Raw genomic sequence first — 22,729 nt, forward strand, 5'->3', positions numbered from 1 at the left:
GCAGTCCGTTGTCTCTGAGGTGGCATACGGCGGCAGCTTTCCAGGGTGGATCCACGTGGACATCGAGGTCGACAAATGAATGAGTGGATGGGGATGATGGGCACGCTTTTGCCCATCCCGCGTGCGTCGCAGCATCGCTGTCTAAGCCGTTGATCGAGGTCTGAAGGCCCCAGTCTGCCTTCCCACTCAATCAAGTCCACCCTCGTCGCCGGGCCCTGGTCTACTGCTTGTTACTTGCTGCGTTGTGCGTTCTTGTGCTGTGCTATGCAGCTTCGTGCAGGACAAGTGCAGCGGCCTATCGCGCCATTGCGATTAATTTTTTATTCTCTCATATCATCATACAACCGCAAGCAGCCAGCCTAGCTAACTATACATTGCCTCTTGTCTTCTTCCCTCCCAGAGTGCACCAGCTTCCCCCCCCTTTCCTCTCCCCGACTCGACCCTTTTCGAAAGACAATTGATACTCTAGAGGCTTGAATTGCACTTTGTCTTGGTCACCGGCGTCTGTGTTCTGGCAGGCTTGCGAGCAGCGAGCGAGCTGAACTCGTCGTTCCCCGCAGTGGAGGCTTCGTCGAGTCCTCCTCCTCGTCGACACCACCTCCGGGCCCGGCCCCATATCATCATCCCATCCCACAAAGGCGCAGGCCCATTGTGCGTGTGTGGCCGTAGCGTCTCCTCACCGTCCGACCGAACATAGACCGGAGTTCCACGACTAAAACACGTTAAAGAGTCTTAGTTTCCCCTTGGGAATACTGGGGCTGAGCGGAAGTGGTCTTTTAGTCTCAGGGTCTGGAACGGCAACTGGACCTTGCGAACCCACATCTGTCACTCTTTGCAGTGTGCACACACACACACCACACACTTCCGCCGCCCTCTGCTTCACACACACCGAAATCCCTTATTACGGAACAGGGCCATTTTCTGCTTGCCTTGTATCTGCCTTATCGCCGCCGCGGCCTGCACCTCCGTACTCGGCTGTCGGAACTCGTTCGACTTCCCAGTAAAATAATTTTCGTGCAACCGCGCTCGTCGTCTTTCGGGTTACCTTTCCCCCTTCCATCGTTTGCTGGCTCGCTCTTGCTTCTCCACACCCCCTGTCGCGTGGTGTGTCGCACCTTCCCCTCGTCTGTTCTAGTTCTAGGTTCTTCATATAAATCTCGTCCCCTGCCATTCACCGTCCTCACCGAACACCCCACACTTTTTTGACAAGCTTAACTTTAACGACAACCCCGCCGTCTCTTCAGGTTGCGAATCTCTTGAGATCAATTGTCTGCCTTCAGACCATCAGGGCTGTCTGCTCCGCTGTCCCAGAGCGTTTCTCAAGAAGGGGGTCTCCAGCCTGCTGCGCGCCGTTGATGATGCGGTAGGGGCGACCTCGGCAGGACTCGTGTGAAGTCAAAGGATGCATCCTGCTCCTAGTCTGGCTGAGGCTCCTCCCAAGACTGACGAAGCTCGTCCTGGCCAACAGAGGCCAATGAGTCCAGGAGAAGCCGGTCGCCAGACTCCGTCTGCGTCACCGCCCATGCGAAAAGACACAACTTCGTCCATCTCCACAACCGCTACTAACGCCACGGCGGCCACCATCACATCTGGTGATACGATCGCCACCTCTTACAGCGTGGAGTCTTCACCTACTTTTACGACGCAGGCCATCTTTTCTGTCAAGGATGGATCTGACATGTCCAACAGCCGCCGCGCAAACCGACGGCGGACTGGACCTCTGTCTGCCGAGCAACGGGAGAAGGCAGCGTTGATCAGAAAGCTGGGGGCTTGCCCCGACTGCCGGCGAAGAAGAGTTGCTGTAAGCCATCGAATGTGACCTTCTCTCATGAATGCAGATTGCTCACTGTAACCAAAGTGCAACCCACTTCACCATAACATGACATGGGAGGATGCTGTGAGAAAATATAGATCTCACAGCCCGACCATGCAAGAGCTTGCCCCTATTGCTGGGCGCCCTCTCAGTCCTGCACCCATGAACAATCATCACCACCGGTACAGCCACGATCAACTGGAGATGGAGCTTGATTCGCCACCACAAGGCCGCCCATCGCTTAGCGAGAGCCGCATACGGACCCCGTTGCCGTCTGGACCTCGACTCGAAAAGACTGCGGCTGCGGCCATCGCTTTGCCAGGCATTGAAAGCCTCAAGTCAGATCTTCAAGGCATGGCCAACCGGATATCATCGAACCCCTACCGGAGTCGATACAGCTCTGTTCAAGCACTACTCCTGTATTGGCAGGATGACCACAATACCAGCGTAAGGGAGTCCATCGACGAACTACGCGAAGTGCTTGATACGCACTACCATTATACGTTTGAAATCGCCACTATACCTTCATCTCCCGAGGAGTGTAAAAGCTCCTGGAGATGGCTGGCGCGGAAAATCAACGAGTTTGTTGATAATCGTGACCAGCGGGACGTTCTGAAAATTGTCTACTACAATGGACACACTTACCTTGATGGGAACCGGGAGATGGTCCTCGCTAGGTACGACGCACCTTTTTTATTAATCCCTGTTTTATAGCACGTAACTAATCTCTTGTTGCCCAGATCTAAGGACAGTGACGACCATGCCACGATTCGATGGAGCGGGATACAACAGATACTCGAGGATGCTCTCTCTGACATCCTCCTAATCATGGATGCCGCATACTACCCATCTTCCAAGATGGTCCGTCAGCAGGGAGTACTGGAGATCATCGCCGCATCTGCGTCCGAAGACCATGTACCCCTACTTGGCCGGACCACTTTCACGAGAGCCCTGACTGGGCAACTGCGGTTACGAGCACAACAGAAATTTATGTCACCATTCTCTGCCGCTGAACTGCACGCAAGGCTTCTTTCGGACTATCCGTTCATAGTACAGGATCGCAATGCCGACAAGGAGATAATTACGAGCTTCCCGTCACCTTTGCATATACAGATGACTGGAAGCAGCCGATTGCCGTCAATTTTGTTGTCACCAAATGTACGACGCCGCCTGTCATCATTTGGCATAGACACATCCCAGACGGGACCCCAAGTCAACCTGACCATCAGGCTGACTGATGATGCGCTCAACATGGAGAGCTGGGCAGAGTGGCTCCGGATGATGCCGGAGGGGATCAAGGACGCGAAGGTGGAAGGTCCTTATCGCAATACGTTTCGGTGACAGTAACACTCTCACCATATCTATAACTCGACACGTTTTTTCTTCCTTTTATTAGGATATAGGCCTTTCTCCCATTCAAGGGGTCAGTGCCACGAGATACCAACGAACGATTTCTCCTCGAGACGTCTCCAGCAATGTTCTCAGAAAAGAAAAATTATCCAGCACAGAATGCAAGCGTTCCAGCCCAACCTATATGTTCACGTTTTCATGACAAATATTTTTGTTTTCCAACCTTTAAACCCGATGCCGATGTGCGCAAGCGACGTATTCGAAAGAAAGACAGATAGCGAGTGCAAGCATTGCTGACCAAGACGGACAGCATTGATGCAAATAAAAGACAGGGGCGACGGACGGACGGGAAGCATACATACACGCATATGTTAGAGTAGGGGGGTGCTTTGTGGATGTATGATACCAAAACTCAAATGTCCCTGGGACGAGAAGGCATAGCGTGGACGAAGGGAAAATGGGGGGACTGCAAAGACAGACGTCTTCTCATGATGACAATAGATGATGATGTTTCTCCTACTCGCATATCGTTATCCTATTTTCCCATCCCCCTTTCCCTCGAGTCTCTCCCCTCGTGGTATCTCACTTTGTTCACTGCTAATCCCGCGACGAGAATGAGGAAATTTACCGCCCATGCTTTGTCTACCCAACCAAGAACGCCGTTATCGATCCCATATGCCAATCAGCCAATCCTACTTCCATATCTATCAAGCCAGAGCCCTGCGACCCATCCAATCAATCCCGTCCCTTTTTCATCGAAATGCTGAATCATGCCGTCCACCGAGCCCGTCCAGTCTCATGAAGTCATAATGAATGAACAGAGAGAGTAGGGGGGATATATACTGCTCGTCCAGCATGCATACATGGGTCCATCCGAGGACACAGAAAAAGGAAAACCATGCTCTAGATCGCCTAGATCAAGAACAAGCCAACCGTCACGGCGGCGGCGGCCCACACGGTTGTCGCGAGCGCCGCCGCTCCGGACCCCCTCGTCCTCGGGCCGGCGGCGCTCGACGCCGTGGTCATGTTGCCGATGATGAAGGCGGGCTCGTAGCTGCCGCGGTCGGCCGTGTCGACGGTGCCGTTCCAGCAGTAGCGGTCGAAGCAGGCGGCGCAGGCGGCGGGCGCGGAGGTGTTTGTGCGGGCGAGGCTGCGGCTGAGGGCGGCGCAGGCGACGCAGGCGGGCCAGGCGGCGTCGACGGTGCCGTTGCCCTGGGTGGCCGAGTCGTAGCCGTTGCGGATGATGTCGTTGCGCTGCGCGAGCGTGTAGCTGTCGGTGAAGGTGGAGACGTTGGAGGCCGCGGTGTAGGGCGCGTTGGGGAGGTAGACGATCAGGGGCGGGATGGAGCCGTCCGAGGAGAAGTTGGCGACGTCGCAGCCGAAGAAGACGGGCTTCTGGTTCAAGGCCAGGTTGATGAAGGTGTGGTCGTCGGGCACGGCGGGGAACTGCGTGCCGTTGGCGATGGTGCCGAGGCTGCGCTCGTAGGAGGCGCGCATGGCCGTGCCGTTGGGCCAGTTGTACTCGGTGTCGGCGGACGAGTCCACGGCAAAGATGACGTCGACGCCGCGCAGCGGCTGGATCAGCGGGTGCAGCGGGATGTTCTGCAGGTCCTCGCCGCCGTCGACCAGGTCGAGCTCGATGTTGGCGTGGGTCGGGTTGGTGTCGTTGTGGTAGCCGTAGAACGGGTTCGGCACGTACTGCGCAATGTCATCGGAGTCCTCGCCTAGGTCGGACAGGATGGCTTCCACAGCATTGATGATGACGGAGGGCACGTTGTCGAAGGACGAGAGGTTCTGCAGGAGGAACGTGTTGAATAGGGAGCTTGATGTCCCCATCACGTATCCAGCCTGGTCGAATCCCCTCACGCACTTCCCACCGCTAGGCACGGAGCCGCCGGAAAAGTTGGAGGCGACATACTCCAGGGGCGCAAAGCCGAAGACAGTCGGGTCGAACGAGCCCATCTCAAAGGGGTTGAACTCAAACACGGTCGCGTTCAACGACACAATCTTAGTTCCTGGGGCCCGGCCATCAGCAATGAGGATGGGGAGGGGGATGGAGCCGTCCTTGAAGTTGTCCGCTTCCGCGATCGACGAGAAGGTGTATGCCGGTCCACCATCAGTCGCATTGATCAATTGGTAGCTGAGGGCTCTGCCCCAGTAGTCAGTCAGGGATCTCTCGAAGCCAGCGTCCGACTTGTCGGACACCTGGTCCGCAATGTCTATCCAGTACGATGCCGTGTTAAGGATCGAAATACCGCTCTGCTCTGGGCCCTGGAAGATGGACCTGTCAAACCTCCACACACTCGAGCCTTCGCTGCCATCGCGCAGGTTGACGACGGTGGAGAAGTTGTTGGTGTAGATGGACCCGACGAGCCATCCTCCGCCGGAAAGGCCGGCAACGTACGTGGCCGCCTGCAGCAGGCCTCCGATGCCACCGGTGTTGGTAGCATTGGGCGTCCTGTCGTCTGCGGCAGCAATGAACCCAGCTCCGTTCATCAACGCCCGGTAGCCGCCGCCGGACACGGCGATGCCGATGTTGGGCAGGGTGGACGCATTGCCCTTGACGCTGTTGATGTACGCCTCCGCATCAAAGTCGGAGATGTTGGCCCGCTTCATGAAGTCGATCATGGGCTGGACCGTGGCATTCCGGCGCAGCTCCAGCCACGAGGTCTCCTCGTCCGAGAGGGTTTGTGCATCTCGGATGGTGGGCCGCGTCGAGGGGCAGTCGACATAGGCGGGCGCATANNNNCCCGCCACTAGGCGAGTTGGCCAGAGCCCGAGGGTCTAACACCGCTCCATCGAGCGGTTGAGGTTCTAGTAACGAGCCGTATGGAATTGCATTTGCAGCTGTGAGGGTCGCCGAGAAAAGCGAGAGGACGAGGCACGCGACGGCATTGCGCGGGGCGGCCATGATGACCGGTAGTCAGCAAGACAGACAGGGTTTGTTGTGGTGGGGGGGAGTCTATCAACGTTCAAAGTGACGCAGGGATCAATCAAGTCGAAAGAGGACCCGAGCAGACCCCAGAGCGGGACAGTCAAACGTTTTATTTACTGGGAAACAGAGAAAACGAGAGAGAGCGAGAGCGAGAGAGAGAGAGAGAGAGGATGAATGGCAGGCCAATAAATAAAATACATTAACTAATACGCGTGTCTCATCTCGAGGCTCAGCTACGGCGTAGCTTTAGTTCTGCTTAAGTAGTCTTGAGGTAGTGTAACCCACAAAAGGCCAAGAGAAGAGGTCCGGTAGGTGTCAGTCCCTGCCCTGGCTGGGCTGAGGTTAGTCTGTCAGTCTGTCCGCCTGTCCTTCAGGCAATGCAATGTACCAGGTATGTAGTACCTAATATAATGCACTGCTGCACTGCTGCACTGCACTACGCCGTAGACCATCAAGCTGTTACAAGTACGGTGGTACCTGCCTACACCTGTAGTAGAGTAGATGTCTCGGGGTCTTGTTGGCTACCGAAAGCGGATTTTGGGTGTTCTTGAACTGGCAGAACACCCGTCTTCCATTTTGTGACGCAATGATACGCCAAAGGGCCCCAGAAGGTTGTGGGGCATTGCCTGCAGCAGCGCGCCAGTCAACCCAGCAAAGGCCCAGCAAGGCCCAGTAACCTTAACCATCCCTGGCCTAAAGCCGGCGCGGGAAGCTGCTGCCCTGCTGCCCTGCTGCCCTGATCTGCCACGCCGCCGCCGTGATCTTCAAGACCAGGAACAGGGCTCCAAGCGGTGTATTGGATGTATTACGCGTGTTCATTGTATACATTACACACATGTAGCTTCACCAAGCCTGGCCTACCAAAAACCTGATAGCTACATAGACTAGCAGCCAGAATAGGTAGTCGATCAGTCGACAATACTGCAGGATTCGCCTGAATACTCGATCATCAATGTACCTACCAGGCCCTGACAGGTTACAAAAGAGAAGATGAAAGCCCCCTGGGTGGCCAACACCCGGGGGAACTTCTGAGATGATGTCCTGGTGTGCTTGCTGTCGTGTCGTGTCATGTCATGATCATTCAGGGTGCCTGCATCTGCATGAGGAATTGGAATGGAATCTCGAAGTCGAAATTGTCCCTCGGTCCAATCATGCCCTGTATCCGGCCAAGCGCCGAGGCCTACAAGAAGGTATCTAGGTAATCTGATACACCTTCACAGCTTTATTCCCCTGCAATCCCAATGCCCTGCCATGCCCTGCCCTAACAGGACTAATAAGGGGTATCTTCTGTGCCAGGTAGGTTACCTATTGCCTCCATCGCATTGCCTTGACGTTACCACGCCGCATCTTCGGGAGGCTCGGGAGCTGTGCATGGAGGTGGTACCCTCCCAAATATAGCGTTCGTTGGTGTTAGCGGCCGCCGATGGCTTGCTGCTGATTGCGTCAGGTTGGTTGGTTTATTAGCGGATAGTACTTGGCTCTTACCAGTGACAGTCGGTTCAATTCCATTCGAGTTAGTCGAGGAATGTGCACAGCCTGGGCACGGACACAGCACCCAAGGCAAGCAGCCCAAAACACCTCGCATTGGGCCTCCAGCTTCGGTTTTTAGTTTCTACACTAATTACCTACATATACTATGCAGTAGGTAGGAAGTGTGACGAAGCTCCGGACTGCCCGGCTACCGTCTCGCCGATGCTCCGACATTTGCTACGCTGACTTGTCCTAAACTAAACTTCGCGCCCGCTTCGGCCGGGACTGCCATCAAACGCTCTCCGAGGCCCCTTCTGCACAAGTTTGATGGCAAGAAACATGTGAGAATCGACCAGACAGACTCTTGGCGGTACTCGACCAAACTAGACTAGTGTACGAACTTCACTTCATAGGTCTTTGATAACGCCTTCTTCGGTTGCTATTGGTTTTGATTTCTTAGGGAGTTGTCTGTCTCTGGTTGGGGGTTTCATCTTCCATATGGCAGTGATCCTGCGCGGCGCTGACTATAGTCCTGCAAGGTCGAGACAAAACCCCAGTCTTGGATACAAGTGTATCAGGACGGCTCTGTGTTAGGTTTCCGTCTACCTCATCCAGCTTTCCTCGCCGCCACATCTCTCTCTTCGCCTCCTCCTCCTCTAGCCCGTCGCAGATCCCATGCCAGCGCAAGCCCCGTGAGCAGAGCCGCAGACCCTTCCCACGCAGCCGGTACGCGCCACGGCCCGCCCTGCAGCCAGAACACCGTCGCTGTGAGCAGGCGCATCGGCACAGTGAGGACGAAGACGGCCGTGTTCTCCTGCCAAGCGGCCAGCGGATAGTACAGTCCTATGGCGACGGCCGCAAGCGCCATCCCGTTGGAGGCGGAGCGCGCCGTCGCGGGCAGGTCCAGGGCCGCCAGTGCGTCCTCTGGCTTTGCCAGGTTCGTGAGTCCGGCGACCAGGCACATGCCGCCGAAGGCGTATACTGTGAGAGCGGCAGCAGATGGCATGGTTCGGGGACTGAAAGCGGAAGTATGGCTTTGGTCGTGTTGACTTTGAGGTTGTGAGGTAACGAGCGTGTACAGACAATTGCAGAATGATTGGGCTTGCCATCTACCTCACTTAAATCTAGGCCGTCATTTGTCTTACATTGGTCCTTACCTATCCTATGGCCGATGTGGCTTTATCGCTAGCATCAGGCCTGTAGCCATCCAGATAGTCACAACAGTGCATGATGGGAGGATTAGACTTTATACGACTTCCTGAATTTGTAACCATGACAGGGTTTCGAGAGTTTCAGTCGGGAAAGTACAACTTTCCAAAAGAGATTGGAATAGAAATTCTAGAGAGTAAGCAACTGAGTCTCCTTGGTCAGGTTTAGATAGTCCGGAAAATTATAATGTAATTGCGGAAATTTCTATATTTATAGTTCGTCTAAGTTTCCCTCAGCCGAGTCAGGCAAAAGTTGCGATGCTTACACTCATACTACAGAAATTGAAAAAAAAAGTATAAAATAAATAAAAATAAAAAATAAAAATCGAACGCCATTTGATATCACATTACCAATAATATAACCATTATACCCCGTATAGACTCCTCATTCACGCTTCCCATTCCTGTGCAGCATGCTTCTTCGCGGCGACATTCTTCCAGCCCAGCCCCCAGGCGACAAAGAATGACGCAACCGCAAGGGCGGCAGAGAAGTAAAAGATCCTGTCAATGCCAATCGAGTCTGCCTGCAACAGGCCGTGCAGTAGGGCTGCCTTCCGGCAGGAGCGAGCGCACCGCACTTGCGCTTCCTCCGGCGCTGAGAGCGGCCTGAGGCGAGACGGGCGGTGCGCGTCTCGGGATCTCGGAGATGAGGCTCTGGTCGTAGATGGTGTTGGCGATGACGAGGAAGGCGGCGCCGAAGAAGTTCTGGCCGAAGACGAGCAGGGCCATGGCGAGGGAGATATCGGAATCTTTGACTACATTTTGAGTGGCGACCATGCCCTGTTTGGCTATGCATTAGCGACGTTCATGCCTTTGTTGCGCAGAATTGACTGACCATCTGCATGCTTGAGCCTCGTCCAGCACCCGCAAGAATTTGATACCCAATCCACTGTCCTGTGGTGCTTGTGGGACTGAGGAGAGAAAGTAAACCCATTCCAACGGAGGAGACGGTGGCTCCACCAACGGCATACACAAGATAGTAACCGAATACCTTGACTGTCAGACAAAGGTTAGTCCTGGCTACTACCCGAAGATGTAGAAAACTGAGACTATACTCACGAGCAGCCCCGGAAAGAACGATCAGAAGTAGCTGTGAGACGATGTTGGGTAGCATATCCACACCACTCATCGTTGGACTTGTTCCCAAGACCGACTGAAAGTAAGACGGAAGGAAGTAGCTCGGCACTGACACAAGAGTCATTGTGCAAGCCATGTGCAACAAACTGCACAGAACAATCCGCTGCTTAAGGAGAAAGCCGGGCATCATCGCACGATCTCCCATCCGGTACTCCCAGGGGCAAAAAAATGTGGCCGTAGCGCCAGCACCGCAAAACAGACCAATGATGACGGAACTGTTCCACGCGTAGTCATTCCCGCCAAACTGAAGAGCCAGCAGGAACATGACGGATGCTGGAGCAAATAGAGCGAAGCCAAAGAGGTCAAGCTCCGGGACGAGCTTTCGGAAAAGCTCAAGGGAGAAGCGGGGCTTGGGATTGGTATCGGGAACTCTCATAAAGACTAGCAGCAGGGCGCAGAGGGCGCCGATTGGCAAATTGATATAGAAACCTATGTTCAACCGTTTAGCTTGGTGAACGTGTCGTTACTTCCCACTGGAGCTGGACAGAAAACACTTACACCACCTCCAAGTCACGTATTCCGTAAAAACGCCTCCAATGAGAGGACCACAGACAACTCCCATTTCGCCAACTAGTAAACATGTTAGTCACTATGTGAGAGGATACAATTTCTGGCTCTCTGAACCTACCGCCAATCATTATCCCCGTGTAAACTTGCATTCTGTCAGTTGTTTTGCAATTCAAGACGTGGGTTCCTCAGCTCACCTGGTCGCTTCTCTAAAGGAACTGCTCCGGCAATTATTGTCATCCCTCCATTCATGAGACCAGAAGATCCTAAACCCGCGACTGTTCGTCCTGCAATAAACATTGGCGACGAGGTGGAGACGGCACATATAAGCGACCCGACTCCGAATACGAAGAAGAAAAAGATGAACGTCCACTTGTCCTTAGATTAGAAAACATCATTCGCTAGGCGGCTGACGGATCAATTTAGAGACGGATGTTCACGAACCTTAGACTGAAAATGACTGTAGAACTTGCCAGTGAGTGGCTGCAGGGAAGCGCTATGCAGTACAGATGTTATTACGATTGGTTTTGCAGAGTCTCCAATGAATTTCCCACCTCGCCAACTGATAAGCGCCGGCATACCACCCAGCATCAGAGAGTGAACCGAAGGCACTGGTAATATATGGGATGGCCTAATGATACAGATACTAAATTAGCTCTCGCTTGCCTGTGATTTCAAAAGGGATTGGGTCTGCATTGCACTCACAGTGCTGATGATTGATAAGTCTAGCAGAAGAAACATAACGAGCGTCACAGTGACAAGAAGAGCCATCAGCTTTACTCCGGTTACAAACTCTGTGTTTGCTTTTGTTTCCACAATCCGCTCGTCTTTTGATGGACTCGTGGGTTGTGGTCCAACTGTTAGTGTCTCGTCTGTATCAGATCCGGTCCTTGGCGGGTTTTCGAAGTCGTCTCTCTTCCCCGGAACTTCAGGGGCATTGCGCAGTGATAGCGCGGCCTCCCTAGATGACTTGCTTTGGCCCGTCATCATATTAATCGAAAGGTACTAAGTTGAACGACAGCGTATATAGAGAGAAGGCCTCTCAGGTAGGCTTCATTTGATTCTGTCGCTCAAAGATTCGAGTCTTGATTGTGGTTTCCTGTGAAGATATACGAAAGAGCACCCGGAACTCTCCTCTTTTATATGTAAGGTATCAGTTAAAGGTATCAGTCTATAAGACGGAACGGATTTGTTTCCGAGGCAGGATATTAAGCTATTAGACTTAGTCATAAGATATTCGAGAAAAGTCACACTAGATAAGTGTAAGAAGTCTAGAGTAAAGACGATTAAGGCAAATAATATTGATACTTTGATAAGAGGAGTATAAGTCTTAAGAACTATACCCTTAAAGGCCTTTAAGCTATAAGGTATAGTCAAGAAGAGAGGCCGGCTACAAAAGACATAATATGATGAAAGCGTTGAATCATATAAAGACGAACATTTATATTGCTTTCAGATTGTTCGGTCATATGACATCTACTACCTATACCACCTACCTTACCTTAGCTACTCTCTCCACTGCACACCTACTTAGATACTTACACAACACACTTTGCTTCACCACCCAGGACTGACAGGCTATCCAGCATCACCTTGGTATCGTGATACGTGTGTCCTCTGTGTTCCTCGTACTGTGCCATGATAGATCAGGCTGGCCCGCCCATAGTGGCGGCAGCCTGGAGAAATCTAGTTCGCGGTCTCTTCTATATTGGCACCATCCACCAGCGACCTCCCTGAATATCGCGTGAAGCAAGCATATCAATCTCTAATTAGGCACTTGAAGCTTGCCCCACCTCTTAGGCAGCATTTACTCCTCCTCTCAGTGCCCGACCTTTTCCAATTTTCTGAAACATCACAAGTCTCCAGGCAGCTCAAGATACCTTACGACTTAGATTTCTATAAGGTTCATTCTATAGCGTATTGGATATATACATGAGAAGCCGGCTGTAGGTTTCGTTCGTCATATCCCTCAATTTTACCCTTATACCAAGACCAGCACCCTTTCATTGACCCCTTCGATCTAGCGGATATAGAGTATCGCCTCCTAACAGATACTATAACAGATGAGGATAAACTAATGTAGAAGATCACCAAAATAGTATGATGAGTTCCTGCCGTATCCTACGAAGCAAGATCTAACATAGTTCTAGTTTGGCGAAGGCATCGTGATTGGCGAACTAGCTATCGATAGTGAGGATATGACATTATGGATTCTAACGTTTATAAAGTTTTGGTAACAATAAAGAGTAGATATAGAGCGGTCTAAACCGTTGGCAAGAAAGAGTAAGATAATATAAACGTAGAAATAAAACCTAAGCAAAAGAATATAAAATATTATATTATTATTATAGAAGAAGGCTAGTCTTATACTGTCTTTAGAGAACTATTATATCGTCTGATCTATCAAGTCATACATCTCTTATCTATATCTACTACTGACGCTGTTGGAGGAATATATTAGCTAACTATGTTGATAGTTCTATCTTGATATTATCAAGCTAAACGTAAGACGGTAGGCTTCTATTGGATAGGAAAAACATCTTTGCTAGCATCTGTCTATAATTCTGCTAGAGAAATCTAAAAAGCTCGCCAAAAGATATAAGCAGACCGAGTTCAAGGTACTCGTGAGAGGTTATTGGTATGATGGTTCAAATGACGGTCAAGAATTTTGGCCAATCTATCAGGAACCTTGACTCCCTACCACTTTAAAAGAGCTATCATGTAGTCGGTAGACTTAATGGTATCGAGCTTAGACGGTGTGAATGTCAGCGTAGCAAGAATAAAAACTTTTGGAATATGAGTCTATAGATTGCATCAATGGTAGAATGCAAAAGAGAGGAAAATCCTTGACTAGTGACTAATTAACCGTGGTCAATATTTCTTTTCACGACATTAGATTGGTCTATCTAGAGATTAGGGAATTAGGATGCTTCTCAAGCAACTTAAAGGAGATGAACAGGACACGGGAAGAGGTTGTAGGCTATCTCAGTCCAGCATTACAAGAATGACTTCCCGCAAGATGCTGCATACTGCGTTTCTTTCCTTCGAGTAATATCTTAGGACCGAGTAGGCTCAAGCCAGGGCCCGGTACCTGCATAACGTCACCTTATTCAACGAAATGATCATATATTCTAGTAGTAATTGAACTCATGTAAACTATGTGATAACTGCGTGTTTCCTCGAACTAAGAACCCAAATGTCGCTCCAAATGCCATCCACAACATGCTACAACGCCTTGCTATAAACGGAAAAATTGACAAAGATATCAGTCATTCATCCCAATCAGTCAATCATTTTAGAGACTCATGAATAGCGTACGCAACGCGAGGCCGGCCACTAGCCAGATCATGCTCACCCCAAGAGGTGCAGAGGCGTTATCCTTGGTGTTCCCTCCAATTGCAACAGTCCGTCCCTGACACTCATATTTGTCCTTGATGACACCTTCGATACGAAGTGTGTCAAGAACGGAACAATTAAAGACATCAGTAGACGTTACGACAAGATTGTCAATGGAATCTATTCCCGGATCCCTTCTTACACCCGCCGGCGTCGAGGTTTCACTGCGATATGTTAACGTCCTCTCAAAGAGGGATGTATACAAAAGTTACATACAAGAAATCACTTGTAAGAGAGTTCTCAGTGATAGTCATATTGTGAATATGCTTGATGTCCCATGGCCACTGTTTTGACGCGTCGTGGTAAAGAATACTGAAACTCCTAAGGTAAGGATTGTTGCTGATTTGAATAGTGTCCCAAGTATTCGATGACATGTTATTTGGAAGTCTGATCACCTCGAGGTTGTCGTTATCCAGGATAAAAAGATTCTCCGTAATCGTCATGTTTTCAAACTGGATGCGACTGATCGTATTGTCTTTAAACACGGCAGAGTGAACAGTTGCAAAAATATTGCTAATCCAGTTGATGCCCACCCCAGCGAGAGTGAAGGAAGAGTCCGGTGCCGAGATGTTGGTCAGCTTGTCGATGTCGAAGTTTATCAAAACAGGCGCGGTGGTTAGATTGAAGTTGGCAACCGAAGTCAGGTTTGAGAAAGTGATATTCTCAACCTTCTTCAGTGAGTCAAGATGAAGGTCTCCCCCAATGCTCTCGAGTTGAATGAATTCAAGCGATGTCAGCTCTTCGAGTCCTTGGAGAAAGAAGTCCCCGGATATGGTCTCCAAGGTTGTGCTGCTCAGTGACTCTATGGACGAAGATCCATCGCTTTTTATGGCGCCTTTGATAGATTTGATCCCATCTAGTCGGATATCGCCTTTGGCAGACTGCTCAATCACGATGTCCCCATTGAGCGTTGAGCAGGCGCCGCTGACTTGATCGGCGTCTTCTTGCGATGCGATTCTAGTAGTACCGCACGATGCTTGTGCGAATACTACACTAACTCCTGCTCCCTAATTAGAGATCAATTGCCCGTAAGTTGCGGGGTGTAACTTACCTCCTACGATAATCAACTGACACAAGCAGCGAGATGCGCGCATGACTGCAGTGGGGTGAAATATTAAATTTTGATTCTAGTGGCAATGCTCTGAAATGAAGTTGACTGTGAATGCAGCACTTTTCAAGTTGTAAAAGATGAAGAAGGAAAGGAACTGCGGAAATGGGAGAGGAAAAGTTGCGCGCTCAAATGTCAAAGTGTTGTTGTGAGGAGGAGCTTTGACAACCAACACGAACTTGTCTGTTTCATATGCCTAACTGCGCCGCGGGGGTGAGAAGACTCAAGACACCTCATATGCTACACTTGCATTCTTCCAGAATTAGACTATTGGCGCCGTGTTTATCAGCGCCAATAGCAGATGACTCTCAGATTTTGCGGGCGCTCGGTTCCAGATGCTCGGGTCCAAGACTCAGCCAAACAATTCTAACTCGCCGCCCACCAATCAGTCTTGGCAGACAAGACTCAGAACTCAGCCACCAGTTGTTGGTTTCACTCACTCCACCCCTGCACAACACCTTTTTTTATTAAGCATAAAAGTTAACTCTTAAAATCTGTTTCGTATCTAGTGTCTAATCCAACAGTAAGCGCGGTGTGTCCTTGCATCATTCTAGGCTTGAACTGTGCTCGATTGCCCGCTACCGAATACTTGGCACAGCTATGCAAGGTACCAACTGCATCTTCCCATCACCCAAACGTACGAATCAAGTCGCCCATCCGCCATGCCCCAGACAATCACTCCCATGCTAGCTGATCGTCGTCGAGTGTCAATAGAACGATATAAGCGCGAATGCGACGTTCTCTCACTTTCCCTGACCGCAGGCACCGCAACGCCACCCGCTTGCTTGGCATGACACCCTTGTTAACAGGCGGTAAAGCTTCTACAGATATCAACGATAATCACACCACAAGATCACAAAACTTCACAATGTCGAGTGGTGGTGCACTTACATCGGTCACTCTATGGCGTACTATGCTCCAACTCGGCATGCACAAGCTACGACTGAACTCATGCAACTCATAATTATGAACAGAGTCCAGCCCAGGACGGGTGTCCAAGCACAAAACCGTGAGATGACCGGGACGTATGCATGCGCTTGCCAACGAGTAATCCGCCAACAACGTCCCCTTCATCTGTAGCCGCTGAGAAGGTTATTTAGGCGCACTCACTGTCGATGTAGAGGCTCCAGGTGCTTTTCAGCCTCACAGCCAAAATGGACCGTCATGTAGTTTTCTGCTGTTGGTCTTCATGAAACAGGTAGAGGCCCGCTCGATACTGACCCGGCGTCTGCGAGCTTGTTATAGCGGCAGACAGCCTAACTGAGTCGCACTTGTTGGTTCAGTTGCAACTGCCTCGATCGAAATAGCTCACAGCACTCCTGAGTTGCTGTAGTTCAAACACATTATAAAGACCAAGAATGGCCTTCTGAGTGGAAAGATGTTGATACTGCTGAACATCACCAAATCAATCTTCTCTCTTTACCACGCTCACTGCATTCCTTGCCATTGTTTGAATCTTATCTGCATATCTCAATATTGTATCTTTTGTTCTGCTGATTTCATATCATGCGCGTTTATACCATCATTAAAATCTTCGCAGCATATCTATCTTGCGTGAGTTTCCAATGGGTCTCAGCTGGCTATATTGGGACAAGAGACAATCCAATTCGGAGTCTCCCGCTTCTCCCTCGATCGCCCAAAGATGAATGCCTCACTCCCACGCCCGATCCAAAGAACCCCGAAACTTTTGCGGCACACGCGGCTGCTTTCCGGGGCGTGCCATCTTTTCTACACAGTATCTTAAAGAATCGTATCATCCCGTCAAGAGCCAATACCAGTTAGTTCCTTCACTTTCTTATTCCCCTCATCTGCACATTTCAGAGGCTGAGTATAACTGATCTTAGAGAACTGGTTGGAGGGCTTCTAGCCAGTCTTTGCAGGACCTATACACGAACTATAAGACAAGCCGTTGACTGAATCCGAAAGATGGAGATGTCTTGAGGTTTGTATTTACCATATCTAGCCAAGAACCCTGTTCTACGCAAGATAATGACCTCAACCTGAGCCATGCTATGACGAACATCCCAAGAATGGCTAACATCTCGGACGAGCCCATGGACGAGCCAGTCGACAAGCCAGTAGACCAGACCGTGGAGGAGTCGGTAGACGGATCGGTGGACAAGACAAGCCGCAAAGCAGTCCAACGTCATTGCCTGATTCGGTGTCAGGAAGTCGGGTTAAGAATAGATGAAATGTCCCATGGGGAAGGGAGTGGTGGTCATTATCTAATCGGAGCGAGGCTGAGGTCAGAGTATCGCTGGCGAGACCTAAAATGGAATTCGGGGCCGACTAAGATCCCTACTTCTCGCAGAGTTGTAAGTTTTATTATATATAGATTTATTATATTAATATTCTACCCTAATCATAATCATCCTTTGTATATTGCTTATAACATCCTCGATCTATCTTAGGATGCAAACCTAGAACCCTTATTTACTATCCCCATTGTTGGCAATCGTTACACATTACAGCAACTTTAACCAAGTTAGCAGATTAACGCTTCCCAAACAACGCCACAGTCAACAGACTCAGCATATCTACCGCACACTCATCGCACACCCACTGCACAAGTTAAAGCAGCTGCAGCACTGGCCAACTCACGAAGAAGGAAACAGGCGAGGGCAAGATTCGGGCGGCATTTTACACTATATCAGATCCGGCCCTTGGCAGGTTTTCAAGGTCGTCTCTCTCCTCTAGAACTTTAGAGACATTATATAATGATAGTACGACCTTCCTAGATGACTCACTTTAACCTATCTTTATAATAATCAGAAGATACTAAGTTGAATGATAGTATATATAGAGAGAAGGAATCTTAGGTAGGTTTCTTTTGATTCTATTGCTTTAAAGATTTAAGCCTTGATTGTGGTTTTCTGTGAAATATATGGAAGAGTATATGGAAATCTCCTTACTTATATGTAAAGGTATCAGTCGATAAGATGGGAAGGATTTGTTTCTGAGGCAGGATATTGAATAATTGGCATAATTTAAGGGAAGAACTTTTGGTACCTTACATCATCTATTATAGTCGGGCAAATTTTACCATTGAGTCTAGGAGAATTTTGACATAGACGGAGGGTTGAAGGAGCAAGAGGATCTGTGATTCCCAAAGCCGTTCGGGATTCGACTAGCGCGTCCGCTTCTCAGACTACAGGACCCGCAACCCATCCTGTGAGCGTTCGGAAGCGGGATTGAACCCCGGCTTACACGAACTTCAACCTAGAAAGACTACAATTTTGCCCCGTAAGGGACAGGCATTCAATCCCGTTGATCATGTATTTCGAGATGCGTCATGTAAAGTATCACGACTTCTAAATAAATAAGACCCGTGAATTTCACAATCAAGAAACCAAGACAATCACCCAAGTCAGTGCATATCCAAGACCATGTGCCTTGCAAAACTCATTTTCAATCGATTCGGTCTTTTTAGACTCTCTAGACCAACAACCTTCCCTATTCGTCGATATCCACAAACCTCTTTCTTTCACCCCAGTCCATCTGTCGCAATGAAAGGCGCACGAGTTACAGCATGGGGACAGCCACCCGAGTACATGGACGTTCCGGACATCCCAGCACCGACTTCAGATGAACTTCAACTCAAAGTCCTGGTTGTTGGCGTGCCTCGAGCTGTACAGGGTCGCGCTGCTGGCTTACACTACAGCTCTAAGAGCCAGCCCCTTCCCTTCGATCCGAGCGTCGACGGCGTCGGCCTAGACGAAATCACCGGCGATAGGTACTACGTCACCCTCGACCCAAAGGGTGGTGTTTCGATGTTCAACGAGCGCGTCAATGTTCCTAAGTCCCAGCTCGTCAAACTTGAGCCGGGAGTCGATCCCGTTACGGTGGCCGCTCTTATAAACCCAGTCGCGAGCAGCTGGATGGCTCTACAAGCTCGTGCTGTTGGGGGCTGCAAGGATCGAACAGTTCTGGTCGTCGGTGCAACAGGGACTAGTGGTCGCGCAGCCGTGACTGTCGCCAAATCTCTCGGCGCTGCCCGTGTGATAGCAATGTCGCGCAGCGAGGCCACGCTCGCCGAGGTGGAGGGGATTGACGTGCGAGTCGTCCTCACCAAGCCCGCAGTGCTTCCGCCAGATCTTGGACCAATCGATATCATTCTCGATTACGTCGGCGGCGCTACCGCAGTTGAGCTCATGACGGTGGCCGAGGTTGCTCCTGGGCGAAATCTGCAGTACATTCATATTGGCGATCTTGGCGGCGAGCCCAACATTCTGTTGCCAACCGGCCTACTGAACAAGAAGCCTGTCAGCATTGTAGGATCGGGCATGGGCAGCTTCAGCGTGGAAGAAATCAAGAAGGAGACACCTGGCCTGGTGGCAGCCATTGGCAAGATGAAAAGGCCTTCCGATGTGTTTACTGCACCACTCAGCGATGTTCAGTCTGTTTGGAACACAGAGGATGCAAAGAAGAAGAGGCTTGTAATTACACTTGAATGAATTAGATTGCCGTTCTTTGGCATAGCCTTGTTGTTTTAGATACATCAACGACCAATTTATCCAGAGCTCCGTTTTCAATGTCTCCGGGCGTGGGAAAAACAAGTGAACTTCTGCAACCTCGACAGAAGAGTAGCTATGGGCCGTACGAATAATCTCGATCTGATTCAATCTCATTTATAAATAGCAACTGAGCTATAATAATCTCTCTTGGGGGAAAGTACACCATCTTTGTCCATTGCAGATCTTAAATATCATATTGGATGCCGATAGTTGTTCCTTTGGCACTGGTTATGTAATGGGAGTGTAAGTCTTCTCAGGCCTGCCGCACAAAGTACTTCATCGTCTATCTACGCTTCTTGAGAAGCAACATTTTGGGTTCCTTTCTACACTCTGGAGGCTTCTTCTTGTTTACATGGATTGCATTCAGTCATACTGCTGTTAGGAACTAGATACTAATTACTCTTCTGTTTCAATGAGGCAACCAATTCAGAGTCCTGGGTGACTACATGATGCGTTCAAAAGAAAGCCATTGCCGAAAACCATCAAATTGGAATCTCCAAAAGATCGGAGGTTTACATTTTAATGTATTGATTTTCGTACTTGCATCGTAGCGCCGTGTTCTGATTAGTCTATCTGTCAGCTGTAGGGCGCCGCAATAAACGGCGCAGGATTTTTTTTTTATTTTTTATTTTTTTTTATTCATCGACTATCCCAGCCGCCTTTAGGCGGCTATACAGCAAACAACTAAAAATATAGGTACATCCATTTCTCGCTTTCCAAGATCAGCCACTCTACGTAAGAATCAGTCTGTCTGCCAAACAATCCATTCCTACGTAAAGTGCTACTTTCTGTCTAGCTTGAATATAATCGCTCTTCTATCTAGTCTTCTATCTATTCTATATCTATAAATATGTCAGGCTCTTCCTAGCCTTCCTCTCCTTCTGTTTACCAATAATCGCTTAATAATGCTTATATATATTAAAGTACTATGGATAAGACTGCCCAAAATTATTCTAGAAGGCTTATCTTAATCATCATCTTTACTATATATATTATACTAACTAAATTATAGAGAATATACTTAATGTCTATATATAGTTGCTTACCTACCTATATTAAATATCATTCTTCAGTCTATTTCCTATACTCTAACAGAATATATTATACTATCTATCATCTTTAGCTATAATTATATTAATTAGTATCTACTCTATTGATTCTATAAAGGTAGCTAGGGAGGCTAATCTTATCTATATATATTTATGCTAACATAAAGCTGATTACTTTATAAACTTTAGTATATATTTTAAGTAAGCCTTTCTTAAAACAGACTCTAAGTCAAAACAACACTCTACCATACCATACTGTCTCCTAAGCATACTCTCACTTAGCTATAGCCGCCTAATATATTATTGTTTTCAGTATTACCGTTAAGATCCTAGGTTAGGAGTCTTTTTACCATATAATGATACTGTCTGAATGTAGGTCTATAGCCTCCTTTACCGCCTGATCTACCGCCTTATTATCTGCCATACTAACGTATACTAGGATCCAACAGAATTAAACATCCTAGCTAGCTTCTTAAAATTCATCAAGCAATTTTACTACCTTAATAAGGATATATTGTCTAAACAGACACTTTAGTTCTTATAAAACTTTGAATACTATTTGATTATCGGTAAAGATGATATAACCATCAGAGTTATCGATACATACCTATATATCCTACACAATTTACAATCTAAGTATAAGGCCCTTAAGTTCTATAGCATATACTGTTGAGGTGCTTACTATACCTATATACTCTAATCTTTTTATTCGAATATAGTTTTCAGATTATGATAAAGTTACCACTACCGCTCTAATATAGCCATTGATTCTACTACCGTCTATATAAATATATATCACTCTATATTTCATATTATCATACTCTCTAATTGCTTCTTCTGCTAATAAATTAATTTAAACAGAAGGTACCCTCCACTATAAGGCCACAACATATGGTTAACACTACTTAAGTCGATTAAGCTATACCTTAAACTTCCTTTCAAACATACCTAAAAAGTGGTTTAAAAGGCTTAGTCAACGTTAGGCTTAGCTTAAAGATCCCTCGCTATTATAGGGCAAGGCTATATCGACATATAATAGTATAATACGAATCTATATTATAGCCTCAAATGCTATCTTTTCAAGTAGCTATAGCATTAGGAGTAGATAACTCTCTATATCCAATGCTACGCCTACTATTATATAGAATATGCTAGTGATAATCTAAGCGGCTCGTTTCTATACTCTTACGATAGCTGCTACTATAACACTATATAAGCTAGAGTAAGGATCGTTAGGGTTAAACCATATAGAATAGCCAAAGAGTATCTAAAGTACGACTATAACTTTATATATATATCGTAAGTTGATTATACCAGTACCCTAGGTCGAAGAGGCTAGGGCCATAAGATGTCACGGCCAGAAGTTCGACCACCCCGCGGTAAGCGGCTGGCGGCCTGACTGGGCAGAATATAGGTCACATATAGATAAGATAGGGATCACTATACAAATACGGTGATCCATCGATGGATCACCCTATAAGTATGATGATCCAGCAATAGATTACTATTTGGATCATCAAGGGATTATGGTGATCTAATAGGTTTATAGTTTTATATAAGATTATGCTTATGATTATAAGCCTAAAGATAAAGAGACTAGCTCTTTAGCTTTTAATACTATAGTTTAATTCTATAATCAATAAGATCTAACAAGTTACGATCATCTACTTTTGTGAATATTGCTTAAGTACTCTTTAACCTATCTTAGGATATAAACCTAAGGACCCTTAGTTATCTATTGACGTACTGATAGGAAGGATCATTATATGTTAAAAGCTCTTATTTAGTAGGTTGACGATATACCTTATAAACAATAACCAAACAGTTAAGATAGTACCCACTACTACCCTATCTACCCTAAGCTCTTCTAGCAACCTACCTTGACTGGCCTTGGCGGCTGGGACTGTCACTTAATAAGATATAGTCAATAAAATAGCTTGACTATAAGCTATAATTATATAACTTTAGAAGGAAGCATCGGAAGGAGGATTAAGACAAATAAAGATTAAGAAACTTAACCTTTATAATAGAATGAAAGGAATACTTTAAAAATTCCTAACCTAACTTAAAGCATATATATAATACTATAAAGGAGAACTAACTTATAAGTATAATAAAGTATTATTTGCTGCTAATCTACTTATAGAAGATACTCTTAACTAGTTTGAACCAACACTCTAAAACTACCTTAAGAATGATAAACCAGAGGATAGGGAAAAGGAAACTAAGAAAATCTTCAAAA

General features: G+C 48.0%; 2 protein-coding genes across 2 annotated transcripts; one reads left to right on the forward strand and one right to left on the reverse strand.

The window, feature by feature from the left end:
• Positions 1 to 8,175: 8,175 nt before the first annotated feature.
• Positions 8,176 to 10,572, reverse strand: UCRPA7_6187 (putative mfs multidrug protein; the record flags this gene model as incomplete). The annotated part of the gene is made up of 7 exons (XM_007918726.1): positions 8,176 to 8,584; positions 9,170 to 9,296; positions 9,355 to 9,556; positions 9,612 to 9,772; positions 9,836 to 10,342; positions 10,412 to 10,483; positions 10,542 to 10,572. 7 exons carry the CDS (start codon positions 10,570 to 10,572, stop codon positions 8,176 to 8,178), a joined length of 1,509 nt encoding a protein of 502 aa, XP_007916917.1.
• Positions 10,573 to 18,430: 7,858 nt separating this feature from the next.
• On the forward strand, positions 18,431 to 19,378 carry UCRPA7_6188 (putative quinone oxidoreductase protein; the record flags this gene model as incomplete). The annotated part of the gene is made up of 1 exon (XM_007918727.1): positions 18,431 to 19,378. One exon carries the CDS (start codon positions 18,431 to 18,433, stop codon positions 19,376 to 19,378), a length of 948 nt encoding a protein of 315 aa, XP_007916918.1.
• Positions 19,379 to 22,729: the final 3,351 nt, after the last annotated feature.

Source organism: Phaeoacremonium minimum (assembly GCF_000392275.1).
Source record: "Phaeoacremonium minimum UCRPA7 unplaced genomic scaffold PA7_03_scaffold_454, whole genome shotgun sequence".
In the NCBI taxonomy this organism is placed as follows: Eukaryota; Fungi; Ascomycota; class Sordariomycetes; order Togniniales; family Togniniaceae; genus Phaeoacremonium; species Phaeoacremonium minimum.